This window comes from Mchenga conophoros, linkage group LG13 (genome assembly GCF_057382185.1).
Source record: "Mchenga conophoros isolate Kocher_MC1m ecotype Shallow Benthic linkage group LG13, M_conophoros_male_GT1.1, whole genome shotgun sequence".
In the NCBI taxonomy this organism is placed as follows: domain Eukaryota; kingdom Metazoa; phylum Chordata; class Actinopteri; order Cichliformes; family Cichlidae; genus Mchenga; species Mchenga conophoros.
The window spans coordinates 11,034,609-11,060,805 of NC_140538.1; the positions used below are offsets into that span (position 1 = coordinate 11,034,609).

At 38.9% G+C, this 26,197-nt stretch overlaps 1 protein-coding gene across 1 annotated transcript in view; it reads right to left on the bottom strand.

Annotated features, from left to right (window-relative positions):
- arid5b (AT-rich interaction domain 5B) overlaps nt 1-26,197 on the bottom strand; it is a 77,137-nt gene that overhangs the window by 32,151 nt on the left and 18,789 nt on the right. Inside the window, exon 4 of the mRNA XM_085296427.1 lies at nt 10,915-11,145. Coding sequence (XP_085152553.1) covers nt 10,915-11,145 — 231 coding nt within the window. The remainder of the gene's footprint in view (nt 1-10,914; nt 11,146-26,197) is intronic.

The window sequence follows — 26,197 nt, forward strand, 5'->3', positions numbered from 1 at the left end:
ACTGACAGCTGTGTGTGTATGCATCATTATCTCCTTCACAGAGCCTGTCTGTTGCCATAGCCTGTGGCAGACCTCAATCACACAGTATTAGAAATGACTTCGGTTTCTGCAGAGTGCCCTGCTTTTGCCTGCTGCAGGTGAGCCACACATTATATGAGCCAGCCAGATATAAGTGAACTAGAATATCTGTAACTACAAACGTGTTAAATCAGATACTTGTGTTTATCTGATTTAGCCAGCAGAACATGACAAGACATAATCAGATGCTGATAATATTCCTGTTCCTGGAAGTAGAGGTTATGGAGGCCAATTAAATGGAAGAGAAAATTAGAAATAAAATGTTCTATGAAGCATCCTACACCTACCGAGAAGCAGATCGGGTCTGCGTGTTTTATCAAAAAGAAACAGTTGTCATCTTTTTGTCACATAAACTCATTTTTTAAAATTGTCTATGTAGGTGCAATTTACTAAAAGCTTAAAAGGAAGAGTGCAGTGTTTAATCTGAATTTAGCTGATGTTTTAAATGCTGGTCAGGTCTGCAGTGTTAGTCTGTGGTTTCAGCATACAGTCAGGTAATAAGATCCACAACAGAGGGCCTATGCTAATGCCTTTTTAGACAGTGCACAGTAGATAAATCATGTTTATAGATTGATATCCTCCTCTATGGCCTCTGTGAATATAACAAGATTGCCTCCAATTGCATCTAAATATGAGCTTTACGCATGCAAACACACTGCATAATAAAATACCGCGCACACAGATATGGAATAAAGAGTCTCGCTTGCCATTTCAAACTACAGCCCACCACACTGGCTATTATCTGGTGTTTATTTTCTAATATGTGACTATACTGTAAAATGCTCTTTCTTTCTGTTAATCCTGACAATTTGTCAAATTTAAATCCAGCAGCAGTGCGCAGAACACATCAATTGAAAGTTAAATTAATTTTGTCCCCCCCTCCTTCTGCTGCCTGTTTTTGACTTTCTCCCACTCTCCTGCTTCTCCTATCTATTTCTCTTTCCTTTCTCTAATAAGTATGTGAGCGGTGGCAAATGTAATTACAAAGGGGTGGGGTTGGGAGGGGGTGCGTGTGTGTGTGTGTGGTGGTGGTGGTGGTGGTGGTGGTGGTGGGGGGGGGGGGGGGCTGCTATGCATACACAACAAAACGCAACATTAAAAAGCTATTATCAGAAAAAAGAACATTTTGGCAGATATATGGCGGGGGGCAGATCTCGCCATATGTTTGCGGAGATGGGGACAACAAGTCAGGTAGTAATTATCAATCATCATCAGGAGAAACTGTCAAAAACGCTAGGCCGGGCACGCTCTGACTAGTGTTGCCATGGAGACAAGCCCACATCCCTCTAAGTGTGTGTTTACCAGGACATTAAAAATACTCTCCCATATTTTTATCTCACACTTATAAAATCATGTAAATCGTTCTCTTGGCCTGCAGAGTCATGAGGGCTCAGTGTGTGTGTGTGTGTGTGTGTGTGTGTGTGTGTGTGTGTGTGTGTGTGTGTGTGTGTGTGTGTGTTAAAGATTTCCTGACAAGTCTCAGGAGATTTTTAAGGGATAAAACTGAGGAAAAATAATTCAGTTAAGGTTAGGGGTTTTGGTGGTACACCAATTTCCCTGTCTTGGGCTTTGGCATTTTAGGGGTTACAATTAGCAGATGTAAATGGAATATTCTCACCATAGTAATGAAAAAAGAAAGTGTGTGTATGTGTGTGTGTATTTGCCAGTAATGAGCTCATTTTTGCAACCATACTGTTGCTGTACACAGACTCTCTATTCAGACTGTCACTATTCATATTCCTCAGCCTAGCAGAGAGGACATTCTCCCAAACCATCATGACTTTGTCAGTTTAAATTTTACATATTTCATTCTCTCTTTTGCATAGCCTACTTCAGTCCCCCCCCCTTTACATGCACTGCATGCCTTTAAATCAAATGTCACTACTTGCTACACAGGCTATTCATTCCCAGAACAGTGCAAGTGTGACTTTTCGCAGAATCACACATGAGGAATGTTTCTGGAGTGTTTCCAAGCATTTCTATCGACAGTGGTTCCTTCAGATGACACTTTTTATGTGAACTCAATCCATTACCCTTTAGAAATCGGGATTTATTTTCACTTAAAGCCAGCTCTGAAAATTAAATACATAAGCAAGTAAACATAAAAGCAATTTAGGGGAAACTGGTGTAAGTGCATCGTGAATTTTCCTGCTTTATTATGGCAGTCATTTTGAAAAAAAAGGAGTAGTGTTCTTAATTCATTATTTGTGCGCCGTTGTGCATGCTCCCCCTGGGGAGAAGCAACATTACTCTTTCATCAGATCAAATGAAGCGAAGCCGTGCCGTTCCAGGAAGAGCCAATTAAACAGTTCAAAGAAGTTTATTATTGCGATGGATTATGAAATCATTCTCATCGGATTCATTGGGGTGTGTGTTTCAACAGGGGTGTGAATGTGTGTACTTTAGCACTGCGCAAACTCATAAAGGCTGTCGACTCAAGCTTTCCATTTACAAAGTAAATAGGGAATTATGTTACAGTGTTACATGTTTTACAAGGGAAATCTCACAAACTTAATTTATAGTCAAAATAAGCCGTAATTACAGGAAGAAACTCTTTCCTTCTCGTTTCTTCCTTCACTCTTTCCTTTTTCTCTTTCATTTTATCCACCTCATGTGATTGCCTCATGATGGCAGCGTCACCTGTTAAGTACTTATTAACAGTGGGTTTAATCTTAACCCAGCGCCCCTGACTGACACATATGCTGAGGAATGCAATGACCTCTGACCCCGGTGAACCAAATAATTTGATTTATCTCAAGACCCATATGCACAGTATAAATTTTATGCATGGTATATATTAAAAAAAAGAACTGATACTGGCTCAAATCCAGCAAGGCACAATGTCTTTCTGGTCTCTCTGTGTTGATTTAAACTGTAATAAGTCATAACGCAGTTTTTCTGTCAGGACAAAAACACTACAGCACAATAAAAGCTGTAAATATCTGACAAGTGAACATGTCACCTCAGCTTTTTACTGTGCCAAAGTGTTGGCAAGAGCTCTTAATGGCCATTGTTCCAGGAGAGGAAATTAAAAAATAAATCCCTTTTTGCAAAGAAATGTTAAGAGGACGCAGAGGGACTGCCCCAAATACACACACCCCTGTTGTTCCAAGAGTGGCAAATGTAAAACAGAGTCAAAGTTACATAATGTGGAGGATTTGCTAAAAACGGGATAACGTTCAAACGCTTCCACATCATTGATACTGACAGACTGCAGCAACAACTCAGTAGGAGTGGGGCTCTAAAAAAAAAAAATACAGTATTTCAATTTGGCTTTTGGAGGGAGGGAGAGGGAGATAGACAGAGGGAGGGAAGGGGGGGAGGGAGAGAGAAAGAGAGGGAGAGATGAAAGGGAGCAGTGGATAAGCTTCAAGGCTTATCCTATTCATTACTGGAGGAAAAAAAAATCGTAGCATCGACCTATAAATAAATGAATGCCAGGATAAACACGAAGCCCATACATCAATAAAACACATGTATTCTAATAGATCACGCTCTAGTTACACTTGATGGGATCGAGTCAGCCAATGAGCCCAATCATAGGGACTTTATCATTCTGCAAAGCTACGCAGCATTAGGCCGTGGTGATTATAAATAATCATCATTCTCATAACAAAATAGACCAATAGATACTTTCATCTTTGTTCTCTTTTTCTTTTCCTTGTTTATATGCTACTGTGTTTAAGGCATTCAAATTAATTCTCAAATCTACAAACAAACAAACAAAGAAAAGGAAAACAGGACAAGTTATCGCCTCTCTTTGTATTTTCTTTTTAGTAAATAGTTGCATATTCATAAGAAAAAAAATTAACACATTTGTAAACAAATGTCTAAAACTGCAGCCAGCACCGCCTCTGTTTAAGCACTCTCCTTTCCAAGAAACATCTGGGTCACTTTGAACAAAAAAAAGAAAAGAAAAAAAATCTGGAAACATCAATCACATTCACCGCATAGTGTATAATCCTCACTTTGCTGCTGTCGTGTATCAGCGGTGCAACAATGATTTTTGACGTCACTAAAAGTTACACAAGCCTTTTTTAGGGAAACAGCCGGCAACAAGTCTCCACCTACACAGAGATATTGAACACTTAAACCTGACTAAAAGGCTGCATTCAGGACGTGTTTCCACACCGGAGCCTGACTCTGTAAACAGCGTTTTCAGTTACACGTATGAGTCAGACTTGCTCACCCCAGGTTGCAACATGCTATTCTGTACATTTATATTAGGGAATTTCAGAAGTTGTATCACATCTCACATCTGGCGTTTATGAAAATCTGACTCTCAGTGTGTTGTTTTTATCACATTTAACTCACAATAAACCGATTTATCAATTGAGCCATTACGAATGAGGTCAAGCTAACCTCCTCAGCTCAAGTGTAACGTAATACATAAAAAGCATTGCATTTTATTTAAGAAAAAAAAGTTAAAAATAAATCGTTTATAAACTTAGAAGAGCTCGAGGAGGTGCTTTTTCATGTGTGCATTAAATATAATTAATTTACCAGATTTTTCCCTTTAATTCCTGGAAGCTGTCAACATGAAGACAATTGCACATACATGTTGCAACATACTTGTTATTGGCAATCATTTGCACTGAGCATTTCATCACTTTATTATTATTTTTTCCACTGTTAACATCTTGTGGTTCTGCTATTACAAGTAGGAGCCAGTCTGAAGTCATTCTTTTGTGATGCGTTCAAAGACGCTACGACATCCAATGTGTAAGACTCTGCCCCCTCTTAAAACACTCCATTCAAAAATTACAATGTGCTGACAGGAAAAGTTCACCTGGAAAAAACCGCAGAGGGAAAAACATAATAAGAACTTAGACTGATTTAAAATAGTTTAAGGCGGGTTAACTTTGAAATCTTGGATGTCAGAGTTTCCATAAATGCAGCAAAAAGGGGAGATTTCCAGACAATCACTCCTCGCAGCTGCAATAACATGTGATGACAGCATGAAAATGAGATGGTGACTAAATATTTCACTATAGGATCAACTGCATAAAAGAAATTTTATGCTTCTACAAACCAATTTTCATTGTCACTGCATTGAAATCAAATTTATGTTTTGTCAGTATATGTCTGTTGATACAGACCTCATATTTCATGACAGATTAACAGCTTACGAGGATTTCCGCTGAAATGATAGCAGCCCTTTGCTGTTTATCAACCATTCAGCATTTGATTGATGTGCATTTCTATCATCTTTGTGGAAAATTACTGACTACATTAAAATATAAGCATTCAACTATGAGGAGCAGGTGACAGTTTCCCACTCATTATGCGTAAATCTTCACCACATATAAGAGCCAGAAGTAGCATGAGTGTAGGGGCAAACCCAGGGCACAAAACAAGAACCGCCCCCATGCTCAGTGGTTATGATGTGCTTTGAACTATATGTCATTGATGCACTCAAAAATGAAGCAAATGAATTGGTATAATGCTGAAGTAAGACATGAATGTCCTTTTTTCTCCAAATATCCTCCATCAGCTCCTTCGCTGACAAACCTTTTGCACTGGAAATAAAAGCTAAGCTTGTTCCCCAAAGCTACTTATTTATCTATGTTACATTTTGCTATTAATAGATAAGTAGTAATGCAAAGCCATATGTGTAGAGCTGCTGTGTTGCTGATGACATAAGAGGGATAATACAAAACAATTGTGCCTTACACGATAGAGAAGTGCTAATGCTACCGATGCCAGCGGAGGAAAGTGGTTTTAGTTAAAATAGCACAGTGGCATTTATTCTGCCGTGCATACCATACACATTAGATACGATGAAACACAAGCCTAGTATATATTAAAGCTATATGTGAGTAATTTAGGTGCTAATAAAGTAAAAATATACAACTTTCACATCTTACACAAGGACATTGCAATGTGCGTTGTCATGTGTAAGTGATCTTTCACCAGATGTTCACTTTGTTTTTATATACAGTTCATGTCCTGATTATGAAATGTGACTATACAGCCACAGCATGTCCTCTGTCCTCCTCTAAAATCCTCCTCTACGGCCTCTGTATACCATGACATATGGACAATGAAAAATTCATGGGCCGTGGTTAACACAAATCTGCAGAGGAGATAGCAAAACATGAGCTTAGCAAGCAATTTGCCTATTACATTGACAGACGGAGCTGTCGTGGGACGATATTGGCATATGCATATTTCATCTAATCAGATTTCATGTTTAAAGAGCAGCGAGAAAGTGGTTCAAGTTGTGGAAACAATGACATCATGCTGTATGTTCATCTAGTGACCCAGCCCAATCAAGCTAGAAGGACTCAATGTTTTCAAAGATTGTATCTCAAAAAGCACAGGTTCAGGATTTTAGGCTGTTTACTTACTATAGATTCACTCATTTTTTTCCCTCCGTGTATGTCAGCATCAGTTCAGTTCAAATGTTTCTTTTGTTCCTGTCAAACACAGACACCACTGACTCTGACATGCAGAAAAACCTCTTAAAAGCACACAAAGCTCAACTAAATTCAGCCACAGATGCATTAAACCAGCGCTCATGCACCGCAGTACAAAAATAGATTGTAAAATATTGTGTGTGATTGGTGCATCTGGACAGCATTAATATATTGAAGCAATAAATTGTTTTTTTATACTCCTCCCACCCTGGAGGATTACAAAAAAAGAAAAAGGGATTCCAAAGGATTGCAATGAAAATGTTTCTTTTTGATAAAAATCAAATCAGCAATGACTGAGATGTATTTCAAAGAAAAACAAAGCTGATAATAAAATATATAGATTCTGTGCCAAGACCTGGAGCATATAGGATAAATGTGAGCAAGCCAGAGAAGGAGGAAGAAGAGGGTAACTCCTCTCAACTGCTTTGCCTCAAAAAAGTGATTGCCTCACTAACTCTCAGAATACTGTTGATTTAAGCAATGTGCACACCAGGAGTGTTAGGTTTCTGGAGGTGGGTGGGGGGGTGGGGGGGGGTGGAGAAGGGAGCGGAGAGGAAGGTCAGCAGTTTGGAAGCATAACTTGAGAATCCGAGAAACCGGGAAAAAATGGTGCTTGTAATATTTTCCAAAACAGACGGCCATCTTGTTTAAATATATCATATACAGCACCTCTAGGTTGAGTTTACAAATGTTTATGTTATTGCCTTGTAGCACATACTGCGTCCCTGCCAAATTAATGTGAGTAATACTCAACATAACCAGGACAGCTAATAACAAATACCTGACCCTTGTCATCTGTCATTCAGCGCTATTTATGGCTTTTTCTCAAGGCATTTTATTCCAGCACAGTCTGTCATTACTCTTAGCTTTATATAAGAGATCGTTTTTCTTTGAGTGTGTCAGTAAGCACACAATAAGTAAAAATATCTGCACTGGCAACGTTTAATGCATAACTTAAATTTCCTGTCGTACGACTGTGCAGTGTTAATATTACATTCCTCCTGGCAAGAAATTAAATTGGGGACACAAAGTAGCATGGGTATAATCAATCCACGTTGGCAGAGAATGCATGATAATTATAAACAAAATCTGTGTCATTCCCCGCGAGGAAAGCAGCTGCAGGGGTGACAGGCGATGCTGAACATGAATATGGATCACAGGACTAAAGATCTGGTAACTGACGCAACCCCGGTTTTGCTCGAGCTGGCTCAAAAGCAGGGACGCTGGTAGTGACGTGGATGAAAAAAAAAAACACGAGCTTGGATTGAGTCAGATGAAGAACGTTTCTGATTAATGTCGTTAATACACCAGGAATAACTCTGCACCATCTCCGCACCTTAGTGAACTCCAAGCAAACGCAGAAGAAATGAAAGCCATTATATAGACAACAGCAGCCCAAGTACGCTAATGTTTCATTATCATCTCTTTAAATGCAGATAAATGAGAATGAGAGTGCACTGAACATGCTCAAATAAAACGACATATGCTGCTTATCAAATAATCATCCCCTACATGATTATGTTGTACATGCACATATTGTAGTGCTCTGTTGAATCCGTAACCAGGATGCCAAGAATAGACTGGATTTCACCACCATCTGACGGCTGCATTTCACACACTTCTATACCAAAAGGCTCAGTTAAACTCTTTTTTTTTGCCCTCTCGTCTTCTTTACCTCCTGAGGTAGCTTGACACACTTTCATGAATTAGCCTAGACAAGATGGACAGCTATTACAGCTGCCACAGCAGATTTAGCTGAATCCAAAAGGTCAGAATTAGCATTGAGAGAAGCACAGGAAGAAGAAGTCCTAAAATTGTTCCCCGGATCAATTTCTAACATTTTAATATTTCACAGCAGCACAGTATTCCTTCTTACGTGTCCACTGTGCTAGTATTTATCGTAATAAAGGTGGATTTAATATGGCGTTTATAGCTGCTTTTTCATATGGAGCCTATAAATGGGAGAAGAACTTTACTCAGCAGCTGTGTATATGTGCAAAAACCCATGCGTGTGTGTTTAGGCCTACAAGTAAGACACCCTTGAGGCTTTAACTCACCTGCCAGAGTGAAGAAAATTACTTAGCTCTGCTGTTTTGAAACAAATCACAATCAAGTCTCCTAGCAGCAATTCCAGCAGAAATAAAGCTCTGCTTCAAAACTAGTAAACCCTTAAGTGAAGAACATTAGAAATCTGGTTGCCTTAGTCAAAAAAATTGTGGAATTCCTTTAGGCTATGAAAATAAACCTTTAGCTTAAATGTGGCTCACAGAGGAATGGTATTATTGAGCCAAGTGAATGAGCAACAGCCGCCACAGGATGTTAGCGTTACTATTCATAACTTATTTTTCCTATGCCTAAAACCGTTTTCCCTTCTGGTCTCACCTCTGCTGCTCTCTTAAAATGCAATTACCTACTGGCAAATTTACAGGAAAAGAAAAACAATGACTTTTGACCAGAGGAGTCGTTAATGTGAATGTCAAACCGATGCTGCACAAGAACCCGCTGAGCAACCGAGCAGAGGAAATATATAGAGAGAGATGAATCACTTTAATCCTTTGTTTTAGACCAACTCTGGGTTTAATACATGGATTCAAGAGAGGCAAGGAAAGCGGATTGAATGGCAGACAGACATGTTCCAGCACTTCAAGACTCTTCTCCGGAAACGCTGAATGCTTTCCATAGGTGTGACTGATGAGGATGTTTGAACAGTAGACACTAAATAAACGCAAATATACTGAAAATATGTCAGAAAGCAAAAGGTGATTCCTGATTCCTCTCTTGGTTCTAATTATGTAACGTAAACTAAAAAAGCATTGATCAAAAGTACATTTGGTTTCAAAGTAAAGGGCAAACACAGGAAACAAACAAGGGAGTGACGTGTTATGAAGACAAATCACAGCTTTGAAAAACATAAAACGTTATTATTTTTATATTTATTTAATTATAAACCAAGTCAGGTAACAGGTATAATAAAAGGTGTTGAAAAACTTTTTTTGGTATCAATATCAATCCAATCCTCTCTTAAACAACTAAGCTTTTAGTGATATATTAGTGGATACAGCATACTATGTGACGAATACGCCCTAACAGCAGGGATCTCGGTTATGCAACACAATTTCTGTCATTTAACTTTTTTAGCTTTTTTAGGGAACTTTTAGTATAATTTCTGATTTGTCAGCACCATTCAAACATTCATACTCTTATATATTCATTGCATAATAAACTGCACAGTTGCACTCGTCTGTTTTGCTTTTTCCTCCTCAAGCATAACTCCACAAACCTGACAAGATGACAGCATCGGTGACAGGTCTCACTCATGTTCTTGCTAAAATTTACTCGACTTACACGGCTCTGGTGATTGCTCTCTTTATGGCACGTCACTCAAAGCGTTGTTAAGCATTTGCTCGACAGTTTAGGCAAATGGGCTGCGTTTAACTGTTTGTTTGTCTTTTTATTTGATATTCACTCCAGTGATTTTGGCGGGTGTTGTGCCAATACAAACACCAACTATTGGTCCAGCTCGGCCCTAATTTTACATTTTCAAGAAAAAAACTAAATAAAATCTAGTTATTTAAAAGTTAAATAGCATTCCAGTGTCCTAACACGTCGTACTATGTGAGAGAAAGAGATCTGAATCAATGCAGCAGAGCCGAAGGTGCGGTCTTATTCTCCTTTGTGCCAAAATCTGGCACCGACATTACCCGCATTCAAATTAGCCACTGACAGTTTGGAAATGTGGGTCTGTTATGTTAATGGCAGTTAGCGTCATGAAGCAAATTCACAGAAAGATAAGCTCAGTTTGTTTTAACTCCACGCCCCCAGATGTGCTTTTGTCACTTTCAAAATTCACATTCAACAAGTCAACTGAAGTGATTTCACTTTAATGTTCAAACTCAGCCTATTGAAAAATTCCTTGTCAGAAAGCCAAGCAGGGCTGTTTTTCTCAGCTCATTAAATCCTATATTTTTTTCACAGCACAACAGTATTTGGCATGGGAACCAGAATAATTCACTGGCTCTGTTTTTCTTTGTCCTCTGATGGACTTCGTTTTGATAGGCAGCCCTTAACAAGTGAAAATATTAAATGAACTAAAGTACTTTTTCACCATTTCACAATTTTCACACAATGGAACTAAATTACTTGGCCCAAAATGCCAATTTCCCACTAAAAGCAGACTTGAACAAATGGTCTAGGTAACCAAAATGACATAATTGGGAGTTTGAGATGAACCGTACTGTGAGAATGAGTTTTAAGAGCATGCGTATGTTCAAAGATCAGGACATGATGAGTTTGATGTTTCATGGGCCAACACTCAAAGTTCCATAAACTGGCACTATAATAGCTGCTGGCATTCAAGATGAGCTAATATGATAATGTATCTAAAGGCTACAATCAAATCTCCAGCTGCCACACTCACCAAACTCGTCGCAGATGCTCTCATTCTGCAGCAGGGTGGGGTGTTCGAAGGTGTCCCGGCAGTACAGGATCCTCGTGCTTCCATCCAACGCAGCAATGCCGCCCAGCGCCAGCACCGTGTGGTCTATGAGCAGAGAGGACGGCTGCTCTCTGAGCCGTGCCAAAACGGAACGGTAACGACAATACTGAGGGTAACTGAGGACTAAAACCTTGCGCCCATCTTCTTCCTGGCCTGGAAAACACAACAAAAAGGCACGGAGTTAGAAGGGCCACAGAGGTTACACATACTTTAATTTGACATTGAACTGTAACTGTTTTGCTTTTTTCAAGTGCCCCTCTAAGAGTTGTAGAGAAGGGCAGCACTTAATTTTTACAGAACACATCCACTCTTCCATTTCTCTTCGGCTTTTATGATTTCATTCTAGCTCATCGATCATTATTCGGCTACTTTTATATTCAAGCACATCTACTGCCAGTGTGCTGTGAATATGAAATTATCTGTAATCTCAGACTTTGTCCTAATGAAATTTTATTTGATTCACAATAAAACCAAGGAGGATCAATATGTAAACCAGCAGAACAAACTTAATACTTTATTTTGTTTCAAGAATTTGTGAAAGGTGCCACATCTGCACTGTTTTCAGACGGACAGGTGTCCCTTGCGAGCTGGTATCTCATCACAGGGATTTCGCTGTGTGTATCAGGAAATGCATCGAATTAAGGAAGCAAGATTCTCTAACGCTGCTGTTTCATTGTGACTTTAAATAGTCTTCATGAAAGTTTCACATCCTTTCCTTGTAGTAATAATACACTTCAGCAAACTGACAGGATGACTTTCATGAGTGCAAACATATGACGTTGCCGGGCGGCATGTTCGAAATGCATGACATGCATAGCTGCTTGGGTGACAAGAGGAATGTCAAAACAACTCCAGATGCCTTCTTTTAACAAGCAAGTTCAAGGATGGGAATTCTCAAACAGCAATTTAAACAAGGCTGGTGTGAATCAGTGTTTGCAGGTATCTGTGTACAGCCACTTGCTGATAAATGTGAATTTGTTATTTATATAACAATCTCAAAAAAAAAAAAAATCACGGTTTGTCGCCTTGCTTCAAAAGCTACACTCACTGTTTCACACAGGTAATAGCAAACCCTCCCACTGGAGCCAGACTTTACTTTTGTGTGATTAACATTCCATTTACAGTGTGTAAGTTTGACTAATGCATTATCACCTGTGACAACTGACTGGCAGAGAAACCTCTACTGTTATTTGGAGAACCTCAGGACAGGAAGTGCACACTGAGCTGATACAATAAACTGCCATAAATCCCAGGAAGATATGCTGATAGACAGTCGGACAGTTAATATTATACTGGCACCGTGTAAGAACCTAACCAAGAGACTAGCCTGCTTTTAACTTTCGACTTCTGACAATGGTGCTAGATGATTGTTAAAGGCTCAACAGAGGTTTCACAATTCACCCTGAGGGTGCATGACTGTGCGTATGCAATTTCAGTGCAGCCCATCAAAAAGTTGTTTAAATATTCAAGTCTCGACCTGAGCGCCGGGGCAACAGACAGAATGCCATTCCCAGCTAATAAAATACCATAAAGACACCGTTGAACAAAAACAGCTGAAAGTGTACAATGACACAGAAAGATAAAAATGTAACATAAAGTCATACGAATACAGAGCTCCGTGTCAGAAAGATGACAACTTATTACAGGAAAAGGAAACCACTAGAACCACATATATATGTAGGGTTTGATATGATGTGCTCTGAAACATGCACTGAGTTTTATTTATATTTGTTATGTGTTTATGGCCTTTCTCCTTCATAATGATGCCTGAGTAATCGCTTATATGTTGATGTTATGCAACTAGGGTGTTGAGGTTACAGGTTACTGACAGTGATTAAAATGACAGTTTTAATGTTTAATTAGAACAGAATGTATCTCCTGCCACCCACATATCAGATATATGATCATCCTTAACTAATTACATGCCCGGTTAATGTTTATTCAGCAGGAGAGGGTTAAGGAAGGCACTTCACTAAAGAAATATTGCTGTAAATATCGGCCAAGCTGAAGCCATGAGAGAAGCATTTCCTGCTTTTTAAAAACGTATATATATCTTGTGTTTCCTGTTGGACTACTTCGCAGAAACTGCATGCTCTAGTAAATCTGTCATGAGAACCTACTCCTTTACAAACAACAAATGGAAATGATCTGAATATACACAGAAGCTCTGGCACTGAATCAACTACTTTGTGTAATATAACATCATCAGGGCTGACCACGGACATGCAAATGTTTTCGGTGGACTGCATGCACAGTACTAGTAATTGCAACAAAACATTTGGGCACGAGTGTTGCTCTCTTTCACCAGAATAAACAGGTGCTATGAAGTGTGCTCAGTGCACATGACACACTGGAAACAACTCCTTGGCACTCCAAGCGCCGGCAGTGGTTTTAGATGCAACTATCAACAGTACTATCAGAGAAAGTCCATACAAAATATTTTTTATTTTTATGAATAAACTGGAGAATTCTTTTTACACAAAGGCTGCCTGCCAGATCTGAAAAAGAAAGTCAGCCACATCAGCAATAAATCTGTAAAGTTATATTGCGTGTACCTTTATGGGGGGGGCTACTTAAAAAAGCAACAAAAAAGAATAGCTAAGAGTAGGTTAAAATGAATGTCAACCTGAATGTGAAATGACTCACTTTAATCTCTGTAAACCGAACTTTAAGCTAGCTCTTGTGAAGTCTGAGCTTGCACAACACTGAACTTCATACGCGGTTTTCTGTTCCAAACAATGAACTAGGTATGCCAATTATAGCCACTTTCATTTCAACTTTTCAAATGCCAAAGTATACATTTTCTAATGTCCTCATTTTTTCTGAACAGCAGAGCTAAATAAAGCTAAATGAATTACCCTGCTACCACAAAACGAGCAAATTCAAGAAACTGCAACTGCTGAATTTTCACTCACTTGGTGTAACAGTAGCGTTTAGAAAAACAGTAAAACTGATTCTAACTAACAATTTCAACTCTAAGATAATATGACAAATGAATATGAGGTAATGTTAAATTGATAATTTCAATAAGTCCAGGGTGTACCCGCCTCTTGACCCATCAGAGTTGGGATAGCTGGCAGACCGTGAGTAATTGCATAAGCGTGAAAAAATGGAGGCATAGTAAAAGCTCACGTGTTGTAACCCTGTAATTATAGAGTACAATCATAAAAAAATGACCTAGAACAAAGAACAATACTAGATAATGATCTGACATAAGCCAATCATAAAGCACACAGATAATATGCAAGTGCTTTGTTTCTTAAAAGCAAACACAATTCTGTAAACGTCAGATTTTTCCGACTCACTCATTTTAATAGGCTGTTGTTTGCAGTAAGGTCTTAATACTATTCTAGCTTACTAACCAGACTACAAGGTTCCACAGCTGATGAAGTAGAGTCAAGCAGTTTGAAACACGATTTTTATATGAATTATTAACCACCCTGTCTACTTTTACAAAGCCCTTGGACATGACATTCATGGGAATTTCTGCTGGTGAGTTAATATTTCAGGGGGAGGCTAACTAGCAAGCTTTTCACCTTGCCTTGCTACAGACAGTTTTAAACAGATTTTAAAAATGCATTTTCCCTTTTGTGGTGGTATTTTCTGAAGCTGCAGGCTGATAAAAATCACTGAAATGTGCAGCAGAAGCAGGACAGGAAGGACTCTATTCATAACATATTTACAACAGCTGCATTCCCAACAATTAGCGTAATTAGTTCCACTGTACTCCAACATACGGACCACCTCAAAAGAAATTATTAAAACCATTCAGCCACTCCACTCACACATATATTCACATGCTACAAAGTCGCTACAAAGCCCACAAATGTATGAACACACATTTTACTGCATACATATCCCACAGCAGTCACACACATTTATCCAAGATTGCGGCATTTGTCATTCGCAATTACAGCTCAGAGGTAGAGCAGGCTTTGTTTCCAAATGTCAGGGATTTTATTGTAAGCGGTCACCGTCAGAGCTGCTCTTTCTCCCGAGGACCCTCACAGCATTTCACTTGATTAGATTCAATTTGGAGTGAGAGCCGCAGGGCATTAATAACTGTACAAAGGTGTTGTAAAGTATGCATGTCAGTGTGCGTGCGTATAATGCACATTGAGTGCAAACACACTTTAAAAATTCCTTTTGTTCTTGCAGCCCGACCTTTCAAAATAAAGGACGTCCTTATCTTAATGTAAGCGTCCTAATTGGTTGGGGCTGTGGCTGTATCACTGGAGAGCTGAAGACATTGTGAGAACATTATGCAATTTGTTTCTCTCTCTGAGGACCTCTTTTCTATTTTCTCTTTCTGTCTCTCTGTCCTTTCCTAGTGGTAGTATGGCGTGTTGATCAAACAGCTGCGGTGCGGCAGATTATTTTCAGAACATGCTGTAAAGCTTCTGACCTCATAAACTACAATAGTGTCAGGGTCATAACTGCTCTGCAGGACAGCTGATAATATAACCACTCAGTCAGAGCAGCACAAAATAAATTCCAATACTTTACAGTACACAGTAAAGTGAAAAGGAATACTAATCATTAAATATTACATCCCCTGTGGTGCTTTTAAAACACGTATTACACTTAAAGGGGCACTCAGCTTATTTTCACCTCCCTGTAGCCTGCTGTATCATCTGCTGTGACTCTGGAGGAGCTTTCTAAAGTTTCAAAATATAATGCTGATGATGTCATCGTGCTAGCATTAACGTTATCTAAGCTTGGACCAGCACTTTTCAAATATATAACTGAAAAAGTGCGGCATATAAAAGATGTGGGGGTAAACAAGCCAAGAAGGCCCTAATCAGAGAGGCTATTGAGTTGCATTACTGGAGCTCAACTCATAGCGAGGAATAAAAGGCAGAATATTTTGGCATCTCATGCTTGAATTATGACTTATCTGGTTGGCTATTGTTTCCAATGTGGAGTCAGTGTTAGTCGGTACAGTCACCACTACTTAAGAAATATGTCTGGTCTCCCTTTTCCATCCACCGGAATGCTGCACAATCAGATAAAATCTACCATCTCGACTCCCCGCATCCCTGCTGTTATCGCTGGATTTGAGCTGATTCTCAGTCTTGTGATCACTTTGCATGCGAGGCCCATTTCTATTACTTATGAATGTATATATTCTAAGTAGCACATCTCTTCATGGTACTATTTGATGGATAGGAATCCTTTAGTGTACATAATACCTTTGCATAGTGCTATATACCAAATATAATCAAAGGAATTCACTATATATATATATATATATATATATATATATATATATATATATAAATTGTTGTGGAAGTTTATGTGGAAGATTCAGCAATTCAACTTAGTTAAGGAGTCATAAAGAGAATACTTCTTCTCCTTTTGATTTGAGCTGTCCAAGAGACTGCTAAAAAACCTTGATCCATTTTCTCATGGCTTTCTGTTACGGTACTACCGAGAATAGCATTAATACAAGCTAATTCAACAACTCCATAGACTTGTCTCTGGTATGCAAGGCCTCCAGAAGAAAATCAATTCAAAAATGTACTAATGCAAAAGAAGAGCTTTTATTAACATATGTCTATAGTTTGATATTCAGTCTTGCAGAAAAAGTTTGCTCAAGCTGTAGACACTTCAAGGATGACTGAGTTACTAAAGCAAAAAGTGCATTACAGTAATTTAATCAGGATGTGACAAAAGCATGGATGGGTTTCACTCTGTGTTGAGATGACAAGATTGGGCTGATCTTTAAAATATTCCCGAGATTAAAGAAGCATGACTGAAACATTTCTGTAATATGCAAATAAAAATGCGAGCTGGAGTCAGTCTTTTTTTTTTTCAGACACAGGCATTACACAACTACAGCAAGAGTTCGGGAATTGTGCAACAGGGTGAGGGCTGGTGATTAAAATGTATGTTTTAGCTTTGAGCCATCGAACCTCTAATGTCAGGAAGACAATTATACAAGAAAGTCTGCAATACTCATTTGTGGGCTGGCATACTTTAAAAATGACATCAGTCAGGAAGCATAACATTAACAAATGTTTCTCCCTTTATTTTTCTATCATGGGAACATTTTAGAGTTTCAGGTATACAAGCAGGACTGCATGCAGTGAGTCCATACATTATGTTAATGGTGTCATGACCCACGTAAATAATAAGACAGATGATGCACAAATGAAAGGGAACCGAAATGGGGAGCAAAGCACAAAAAGTGAACAAACTGAGAAGTTGCAGTGCACAGTTTTCTTTTTATACTTTTGGTTTGAACATGTGAAATAAAACAACTGTACACCAGATGTAGTATTTCCTTTTTAAAGGGCCGGAACACAAGATTTGATAGTCCTGATTTCCTGGCTTATCGGCAGCCGCTGTTCTTTATTCAACAAATAAAATGGAAAAACAAATGAGACTCAACTTGCAGGGTAAAGTTGCTGATAATTCATTTGGAAATCCATCACAGAGAACAAATGAAATATCTGCTTTGATGGTGCATTCAAGGAAATGCGTAAATCTGAGAGCCTGCCAAACAGCAACTTTTTAATGTGAAGCATGATAGAAAGAATGAATGTCATCTTTTTTGCAACATCTGTGTCTGTCTCCTGTCAGAGGTAGACACAAAAGTTGATTTCCTCTCAGAATCACTCATCTATGACATGCTTTTGGAAACCCACTCATCTTTCATAGACATCCAGCTCACCGAATTTCCCTTGAATACATCATTGCGATTTAAAACATAAAATTACTCAACTTCTTTTTGCACTAATGACAACAAGGTCTTATGAGTTGTGCTATATGGTATGTCAGCTGTACCGGTTTGCCAGTTATGGTGTCTTGCATGACGTGAATTGTTCAAATACAGCTATAGTCATACATCTACTCCACCCACAGTGACATCGAGCCAGGTGAGTCAAGGAAGGACTTAAAGGTGTTTCATCTGACTTAAGAACAATTTGTACCACAAGGTTCGCAAGAATAGATTGTTTTCAAAGCTGCACTTCACAGCTCAGCTGTGGAAACATTAAAATAAGACAGCGGCAACAAAAAGTTGCATTACATCTAACCGAAAAGTGGAACAGAGAGCCTGTTAAGTGCTAATTCTCTAGCCCTGTGCCAAATTCTCTGTTAACAGAGTCTGTGTGCAGAATACATATTATTGTGGGTGTGTGGTTTTATTTGTGCTTTATTTCTCATTTTATGATGACATTTAAAGGTTTTAAATTCTACAAACAGAACAATGAACTGTTGGGAACCTATATAAAGACCCACTTATAAAGAGATATTGTACAAACTTTTGGTCACACCAAATAGTATGACTTTCTATTTCTTTTATAAGCATTATAAAATGGCATTTACATATTAGTTAATATGTGCGATGATGTGCTGCACGACATGTTTAATGAACATATTTAATAAAACAACTATCTAGAGCATACAGTAGCTCTAATGAGGTAGTGTGTAAAGTAAAAATAAGGGTTTTTACTTCTACCACAGCATAATAAAAGCAACATGCAGTAATCCATGTGCATAAAAAGGGATGAAAGGAGATTATACTGTGGTCCCACTGTACAGGAATAAGTATGATGAGAAGAAGCTCAGCCACTATAACATATTTTGTGTAATTACACCAAATGAAGAATTTCTCTTTAATAACAAGCATGATAAACGAGTCATCATAATCAAAATCTCAGAAATGCTGCATTCAACAAGAAACTCATTAGTTGAGGTTGAAGCAGCTGCTCTGGCAGATGAAACATCATTGATATCATTGAATTTCAAAACCAGCAAAATAAAAGGGTGATCTATTTGCCGCATCTTTGAGCTCCTCTGCTTTTCATTGGATAATTTCTGTAGCGGCTTTGAAAGTTGGGAATAAAACTAGTTGTAATACGAGGGTTGTTGACAGTTAAAAGCAGATCTGTGCTAGCTAATTAAAAACCAAATGCTACTCATGTAAACTGCGTCATTTACATTCAACCAAGCTTAAAAATATTCAAACTGCCCACAAGCTCTGACAAGATCTTTCAAGCAAGTGTGCTCATTTCTCTTGTCACAGACAAGCAGGAAGAAGCTGAAAACCATTACTCTCATGCTCTCTGTCACCCGCTGTAGTCCTTAAATCACTCACTCTGCTCAAATTTGCTGTTGTCAACATTTCCACATTATCTGCTCGGCCAAGGAATTTACTGGATCCCCCTGCTGCTTTTGTGGGGTTGGCGAGAAATGGCAAGGCATGTAACCCAGAGCCAATAATGTCACTTTCATATTTGATTTTTTTTTTCCTTCCTTTTTTAATCCCACGGTAACACCAAAACAAGCCCAAAAACTTAGAATATAGGGACAAGTGAGGCTGCGGTGAAGAAAGGGGGCAGAAAATAAGTAGGGAAAGTAAAGAAAAGTAGGTTCTTGTTTGGTATTCTCCCTCCATGCTGTGGGCTCTCTTCTCTGTGCTCTGTATTGATCTTCGAAACTGCCCTGTTTCCATTTAGCCTCTTCTCATAATATATAACACAGCTCTGATTTATTCACCTCCTTTCTCTCTCCTACTTTTCAATGAGGGGACATGACACTGAGAGACAGCAGGCGCCCGATCTGGCTGTTGGTTTCAGGTTATTGAAACCTGACCAAATAAAGAGAGAACGGCATCTGTCAATGACACCAAATGGAAATGATGTGTGGGGGGCATCACATTTACACTACAGGCAACCTCATGTTTTCAATGAAGACAGAATTACATAAAACAATGAAATAAATTCGTTGAATTTGCATGATTCATCGCCTATCCAATCTGTGAATGACTACACTATCTGGGATAAAACAAAATGTGCTAGAACATTTTGCTAATTGCAACCTAGTCTGTGCAGTAAACAAAATCACATTAATCACACCGGGGATGCAGCAGCATCAATAAATCACTATAGTAGAGTAAAACAAAGCAAAGCCATCACACAGACACTAACGCACAGTTTATTTTCTTTAAAGGGAGTAAAATTGAAACAATATTTCAAATTTGTTTAATGGATTTGCACAAAATAACAAACTGTGTTTGCAAATGACTCAGTGGCCGTCCATCATCAACATTGCATCAGTCACACACACTGACTCGCCTCTCCCCTGCTCATTAAATCAGCTGCAAGCTGTGCTCTCACAGACAAATGCACACAATGTACACAGCATACGTTCTGCCTTTTAGATCAAAAGACAAGCTGAAATCTAACTATCGCAGTGAGTTGGCTCAGATGATTTAAATCAGGACATTTTTTGACAATTTATTTCCTTTCTCAGAACAGATATGACAAATTCATGCAGAGTCGCCCATAAATCAACTATAACGAAAATGATCATGTAGCTGAACTGTACTGAACTGAAGACTATTCCTACACGAGCAGCCACCGTTTTTATGCCGTATTAGCAAACAATTACATCCCAACGTCTAATACGAAACAGTTCATTTTTAGTGACTAATCAATAAAAAAAACCTCTCACCTGAGCCATTTTAGCTTCTTTAAGCTTCTTTCATGTTTTGGTTTTAACGTCAACACGCTTGCATCTTTGTGCACAGCTGGATGCCCTAAAAACCTACTAAGCAATTCATTACCTCAAGCATACCAACACAGTATACAGCTGGTGAACACAGCTTAGCATTTAGCAGCTGAAGATCCAGATATTTTCCCTCAAGAATTGGTGGAGATCAAAACAGAGTGGAAACAAGCAGAGTATGGAAATTATTTTTACAAAATTAATCCAAGTGCTGTTGTTGCCCCGTGTCTGTTTGTTAACATGCCCACTGTTATAAGTTTATCATTGTTAGCTGTTGTATTCACACATCACTCAGTGGCCAGAAATTGGGCAAAAGGACAAATACACAGTAAACTATTTGCTTGAAACTGGGGCATTTGGAGGAGCACAAAGCAGTTCAACCTCAGCTGGTGTGTATTATTATTAGTACATTTTTTAAAGTCAGCTTCTTAAATTAGCACTCTGATCTGATTTGCTTTCTGTATAATGCTTTGAACAAACTGTATTTTCTCACCTGCATTATTTATATAAAATATCATTATTTACTGCCAGTATAATGTATCACTGCATATGCTGCTATATAGATATTTTGCCCCACCCCTCACATGAGCACTATTGTAATCTGTGATTGTTACAAATAAATGTTCGCAAAAGCCTCTCAGAAGCATTTCCTGCCTTTTAGCTGCGTTTGCAAACATAGTTTGTTCCCGACATTTATGTTTTCACCAGAATGTTTTATATTTTAATACACCCTGTTGAGCACGAAGTCTGGTCTTTTGTTTATTGCGAAAGTGTTTCAGTGACAAGCTGCGAAGCAAGTAAACCACAGCAGAATTTCAAAGCTGACAAACAATGTGGAAGCAGGTTTGTCACAAGGTGGAGACTGACACAGGCGCAGTTTACTTAGGGATATTTTGTTATAAATATGACTGTTTGGAACACATTGAGCTTACCGGCGGATAGCTAAAAAGCGTTATGTGCTCCAACACAAGAAGGTGAATGAACTGTACCCATCAGGAATTCAAGCTGATCACATCTGCTGCTCTGCGTGAAGGCTGTGATATTAAAAAAAGTATCAGATGGGTGGAGTGAGTATGACTTAGTATGTGAGAGTCTGGCTTTTACGTGCACATGCCTAATTCTTGCAAGAGAATAATATTCTCACAAAAGGGCACCAACACCCAGAGGAAATGTTCCACTGAAACTGTACAGAGGGCAAATAGAAAGAGAGAGTAACAAAGAGAGAGAGTAATACATAAAATAGAGAGAAAGAGAGCCCTCCATGCATGCTGGCTCCTGTTCTTAATTATAGTAAAGCACTAAAGTGCCTCATTCATTTCAGCAGGGTGGGGCGGCGGACTGTGACAAAGGAAAAAAAAAGAAAAAGGATAAAAAAAAGAAACATTTATATAATTTTCACCTCAATTTATTCAAGTGTGATACAACACTAGTATGCACACACACACACACACACACACACACATACAGAGAAAATTCAACTTCCCTCAGCTTAATTCCTTCCCAGATGTTTTTGCGGTTGATGTTGGTGGGAGGGGGGGTTCAAAAACACACACCCATATTAAATGTTTTCAGTTAAACAGGCAAGAGAAGAGAAGAGAAGAGAAGAGAAGAGAAGAGAAGAGAAGAGAAGAGAAGAGAAGAGAAGAGAAGAGAAGAGAAGAGAAGAGAAGAGAAGAGAAGAGAAGAGAAGAGAAGAGAAGAGACAAAAACAACACAAGCACTTTCCTCCGGTTGATTTATGTGATTCTATTACATTAAACATTCTTTCCCCTGAGCAGGCTCAGCTCCCTAGCAACCATCGCTCGCAGCCCTAATGTGTCTGGCACAGGGCCAGGGAAAGCTGCCTGCCTTATTGATTGCCAGATTGAAAAGTTTGCATTTAATAGGTCCTGTAATACATGAAGGAATTATTCAGAGAGGCTCCTTGTCAAAAACCCAAATTGGCTCTTTTGACTATAAAAAAAACAACGGGGGCCGTGTAACAAATGAGCTTTCAGAAAGCTCCTCTTTTGTGCCTGAAATGAAATTCGATGTAGCTTTGACCCTTCAGAATTATCACTGTCACCAGGAAGTAAACTCGAAACTGATAGCTATGAGGTTCGAGGCCACGTTGTCGCTTAAGATGAGGAAGACAAGTTTGTGCCATGTTGATCCCCTTTTGTGCGGTGATGGATTGGCCCTAAACACTGTTCGCTGTCTGGTCCCCGGCTGCATCCTGACTAATGAAAGACTACTGCTGGGTTTTGGGGGTCAATCCACTTATAGCGCAGTCAATTCAGAGAGTAAAAAAAGCTGCTCTGCGAGAACCCAAAATGTGCAAATACCACAGGGAGTAAATTTAATCAACTATCTGTGGTTGGAGAAATACAGCTTCCTTTCAACTACACAAACAAGTGAAACCCTTCCCCGTGTCTCTTTCCCTCTCCTCAAACAAGCCTAAAAGCTGTTACACCCAGGTGATGATACTCTATCTGCTATGACGGCCACTCTCATTTGTCACGCGGCTCTGTCCGACACAAACTCAATTGAGCAGCTGTGATCAGAAATCTCAGAGGTTGTCAGCAACAGAGAGAATGAGGAATACATAGAGAGTTTCTTTGGCTCAGCCTGTAGAAGACAGCATTTTCAACCGCACATATCATTCTCCCGCAGAATGAAATGGATGACATGTTTGCCTTTAAATGTATCTTTAATGGGACAGCGAGTTCCCATTTAAGTGAGTTCTGCTGGAAGGTTAGAGCAAAGGAGGGAGAGGGAGAGAGAAAAAAAACACATCTTATCAGGAGATTGGGAATTGGGTCAGGCAAGGAATTACATGCCATTCTAGATCAAAGTTGCCGTGTGTATTTCCTCAAAGAAGGGTCCCTCATTATCAGCTCAGACTTATTTCTCAGGGCGTATACTCAGCATAGTGTGCAAAAGGAAACATAATTTAATGTGTTTTAGTAAAAGAATGAATAAAAAAAGAAAAGAAAAGAAGAAGAAGAGGGACAAAAGAATAATACTGGAGGCTATTTGGGACAGGCATGTTTCCCAATGGTAAAACTGTAATGAGAGAGAGAGAAGAGAGGGGGTGTTTGCTGGAGATGCTGAGGGTGGGGGGGTGGGGGTGTTGTTGTCATTCAGCATGGCTCCATTGCGAATTCCTGTCATTAAATATGAACTTCTCTTTCTCCCTCGCCCTATCTCTCTATCATCAGATCTGTATAGAGGAGGAAGGCTTTATATAAACAGCCTGTGCAGTTAAGCCAACTGGAACCCTTTTCAATAATTACATCCAGCACAATACTCAATTTACATTGCATTTATTTAGCTGGAGGATTTGACAATGTGGCAAAGAAAAGAGTGACATTAGCAGTAGATGATAACAACTAGAGCGGTGCGCTCCCCAAGGGGAGATGTTTTAGTCTGTGGCTTAGAGGGAGACTTTCCAGATAGCAATATGTCATTAAAAACCAGTGCCATCTGTTCACATTTCTTGTTTATGTGCTGTCATGGATATAAACCGTACTGAAGATACAAAAGCAAATCCGAGAAATGCAATCTGTAGGATTTTCTCTTGCATTCTTTGCTGTGCAATTAGTTGTGATTACACATTCCAGCAGCACCACAATAAAGAAAACAAGACCCACTAACAATTGTTTTCTCTCCACAAGCACTAATGATCTCTGTTTGAAGTTCCCAAGCTCAGTCCTACACAAACAGTTTTCACATAGCTGCTGTCTCATTCGCCTAACATACACAGTATCTGGCGAAACGAGCAGGTAATTTCTGATAAACTGCAGCCGTCTTGGCTCTAAACTCATTCATTCCAGATTACAGAACATGACCTCTGATGTGGCAAACCTCCATCCTGCGCTTTACTAACAGAGCTGTAATTACTGTAATGCAGCACATACAGTGTTTGTAGCTGCTTGTCTCACATTGCACAGGACTGATAAGAACTTCAGTGAAGAATATCTACCAGCTGTGATAACAAGTTTATGTGCACTGGTCATTCATGCCAAAAGGCTTCTTACTTCTCTCTGCTGTTTTTTTAAAATATTATTATTATGAAACAAGTCCAAAAGGAATCTAAAATGACAGTGCAAGATATTTTATTTGTTCTGTATAGTGTTGTACTTTGACTACAGTATAATGACAAAGTGTTTGACATGAAACGAAAACAACATGAATCAGAGATTCTTTGGCAAAGGCCTTTGTTGTCTAAGAAATAACTTGCTAAGTTAGTCTTCGTGATGCCTGACAACATGGGTGTGTCATACTTTGCTCTTCATGAGAGTCCAACACAGCTGTTTTTTCCCTTCCCATTCAGTAATTATCCTCAGCAATATAAATAAAATTTTGCACCTACTCTACAAGGCAGCAATTCTGTGACTAGGCTTTTGTTAACTTTAAATATTACCCTCTGACACTGTGAATGAAACAACAGCTTTCCCTGAGTTATGGCTGACGGGAAAATCGGGGAGGGGGGGAGGAGGGGCTGGCTGAATGCCTCTCATTTTGCCAAGTGCTCCTCGGGCCACCACATAACAAGGAAATGGACTGAAAGGTTGAGAAAGAAGACAGAGAAGCATCAATGATCTATTGTTTGCAGGGAGGGCACTGCATACAACTCCTCTGGCAGTTAATATATCAAAGAAAGCCAAACATACTACACCATCTGCAACGAGATATTTTGCAAATACACATTACGTCATCTGTAGTTCTTTGGCTTAATAAAAGCATTAAGAACAGCTATGTACCCAGGCAAGTATGTGTGACTATGCGCACACACTCCCACAGCTTCCAACAAAGGTCTGGAATCTATCAAAGCTTCCAAATTACAATTACCTTTCAAAGGAGGAAAAATGCATTACAGTACCTCTGTGCTGTGAAATGAACGCAAGGCTATAATCTATACTGTGTACTACAGTTTACACCCTTCAGCTTGGCTGTGCACCTGTGTTTAGTTCAGCCTTACACATTATGAAATATATTATGTGGATGTTGAGAAGCTGATCCGCAATCAGCAATGAAAGCTATTTTTACCTTGGCAAGGGTCTGACTCAAAGTGTTTTTCCAACACTCTAATGCTATGATACAAATAAATGGTTATTTAATGTTCACACACTCTCACATACTGTAGAAGTCAAGAAGCTATTATTATCATCGTTCTGCAGAGTTCAGTCTTATTAATTCACGCACCTTCAAATCTTGAAAATAATGAGCCAAGTCTCTGGTATTATTAAGAGAGACAAGTGGAATTATTAAACTCGCACAACTTGGAAGCTCACAATAAACTGATAAAATCTGTGTTTAGTTTTGTAAGAACAACAGAAATGTCACTTAGGAAATATTTTATTACAGCATCAGATTTAATGTATCTCTGTTTTAATGATGATGCAAAAATCTGTTCATTTATCTTCAGATCAGACACAGATGTGCCTGTGCTGATAATTATATGTTATTATAAAGTAATTAACAAGAACTAATGAGGCAAAGGTAAAGTCCTTGAAAAAAGTTAGCAATTCCAGTTTGGAAACTTAGTAATGTCTGTTTGTCCATCCATCCATTCAGCTGCTCACAGGGTTATAGTCTTACATTTCTATATCATTACCACTGATATATTTCACTACTGTAACTGGTAATATGTATATAATATGCCAAAAAAAAAGTCAAATTCTGGGCCAATACTGACACCCATATT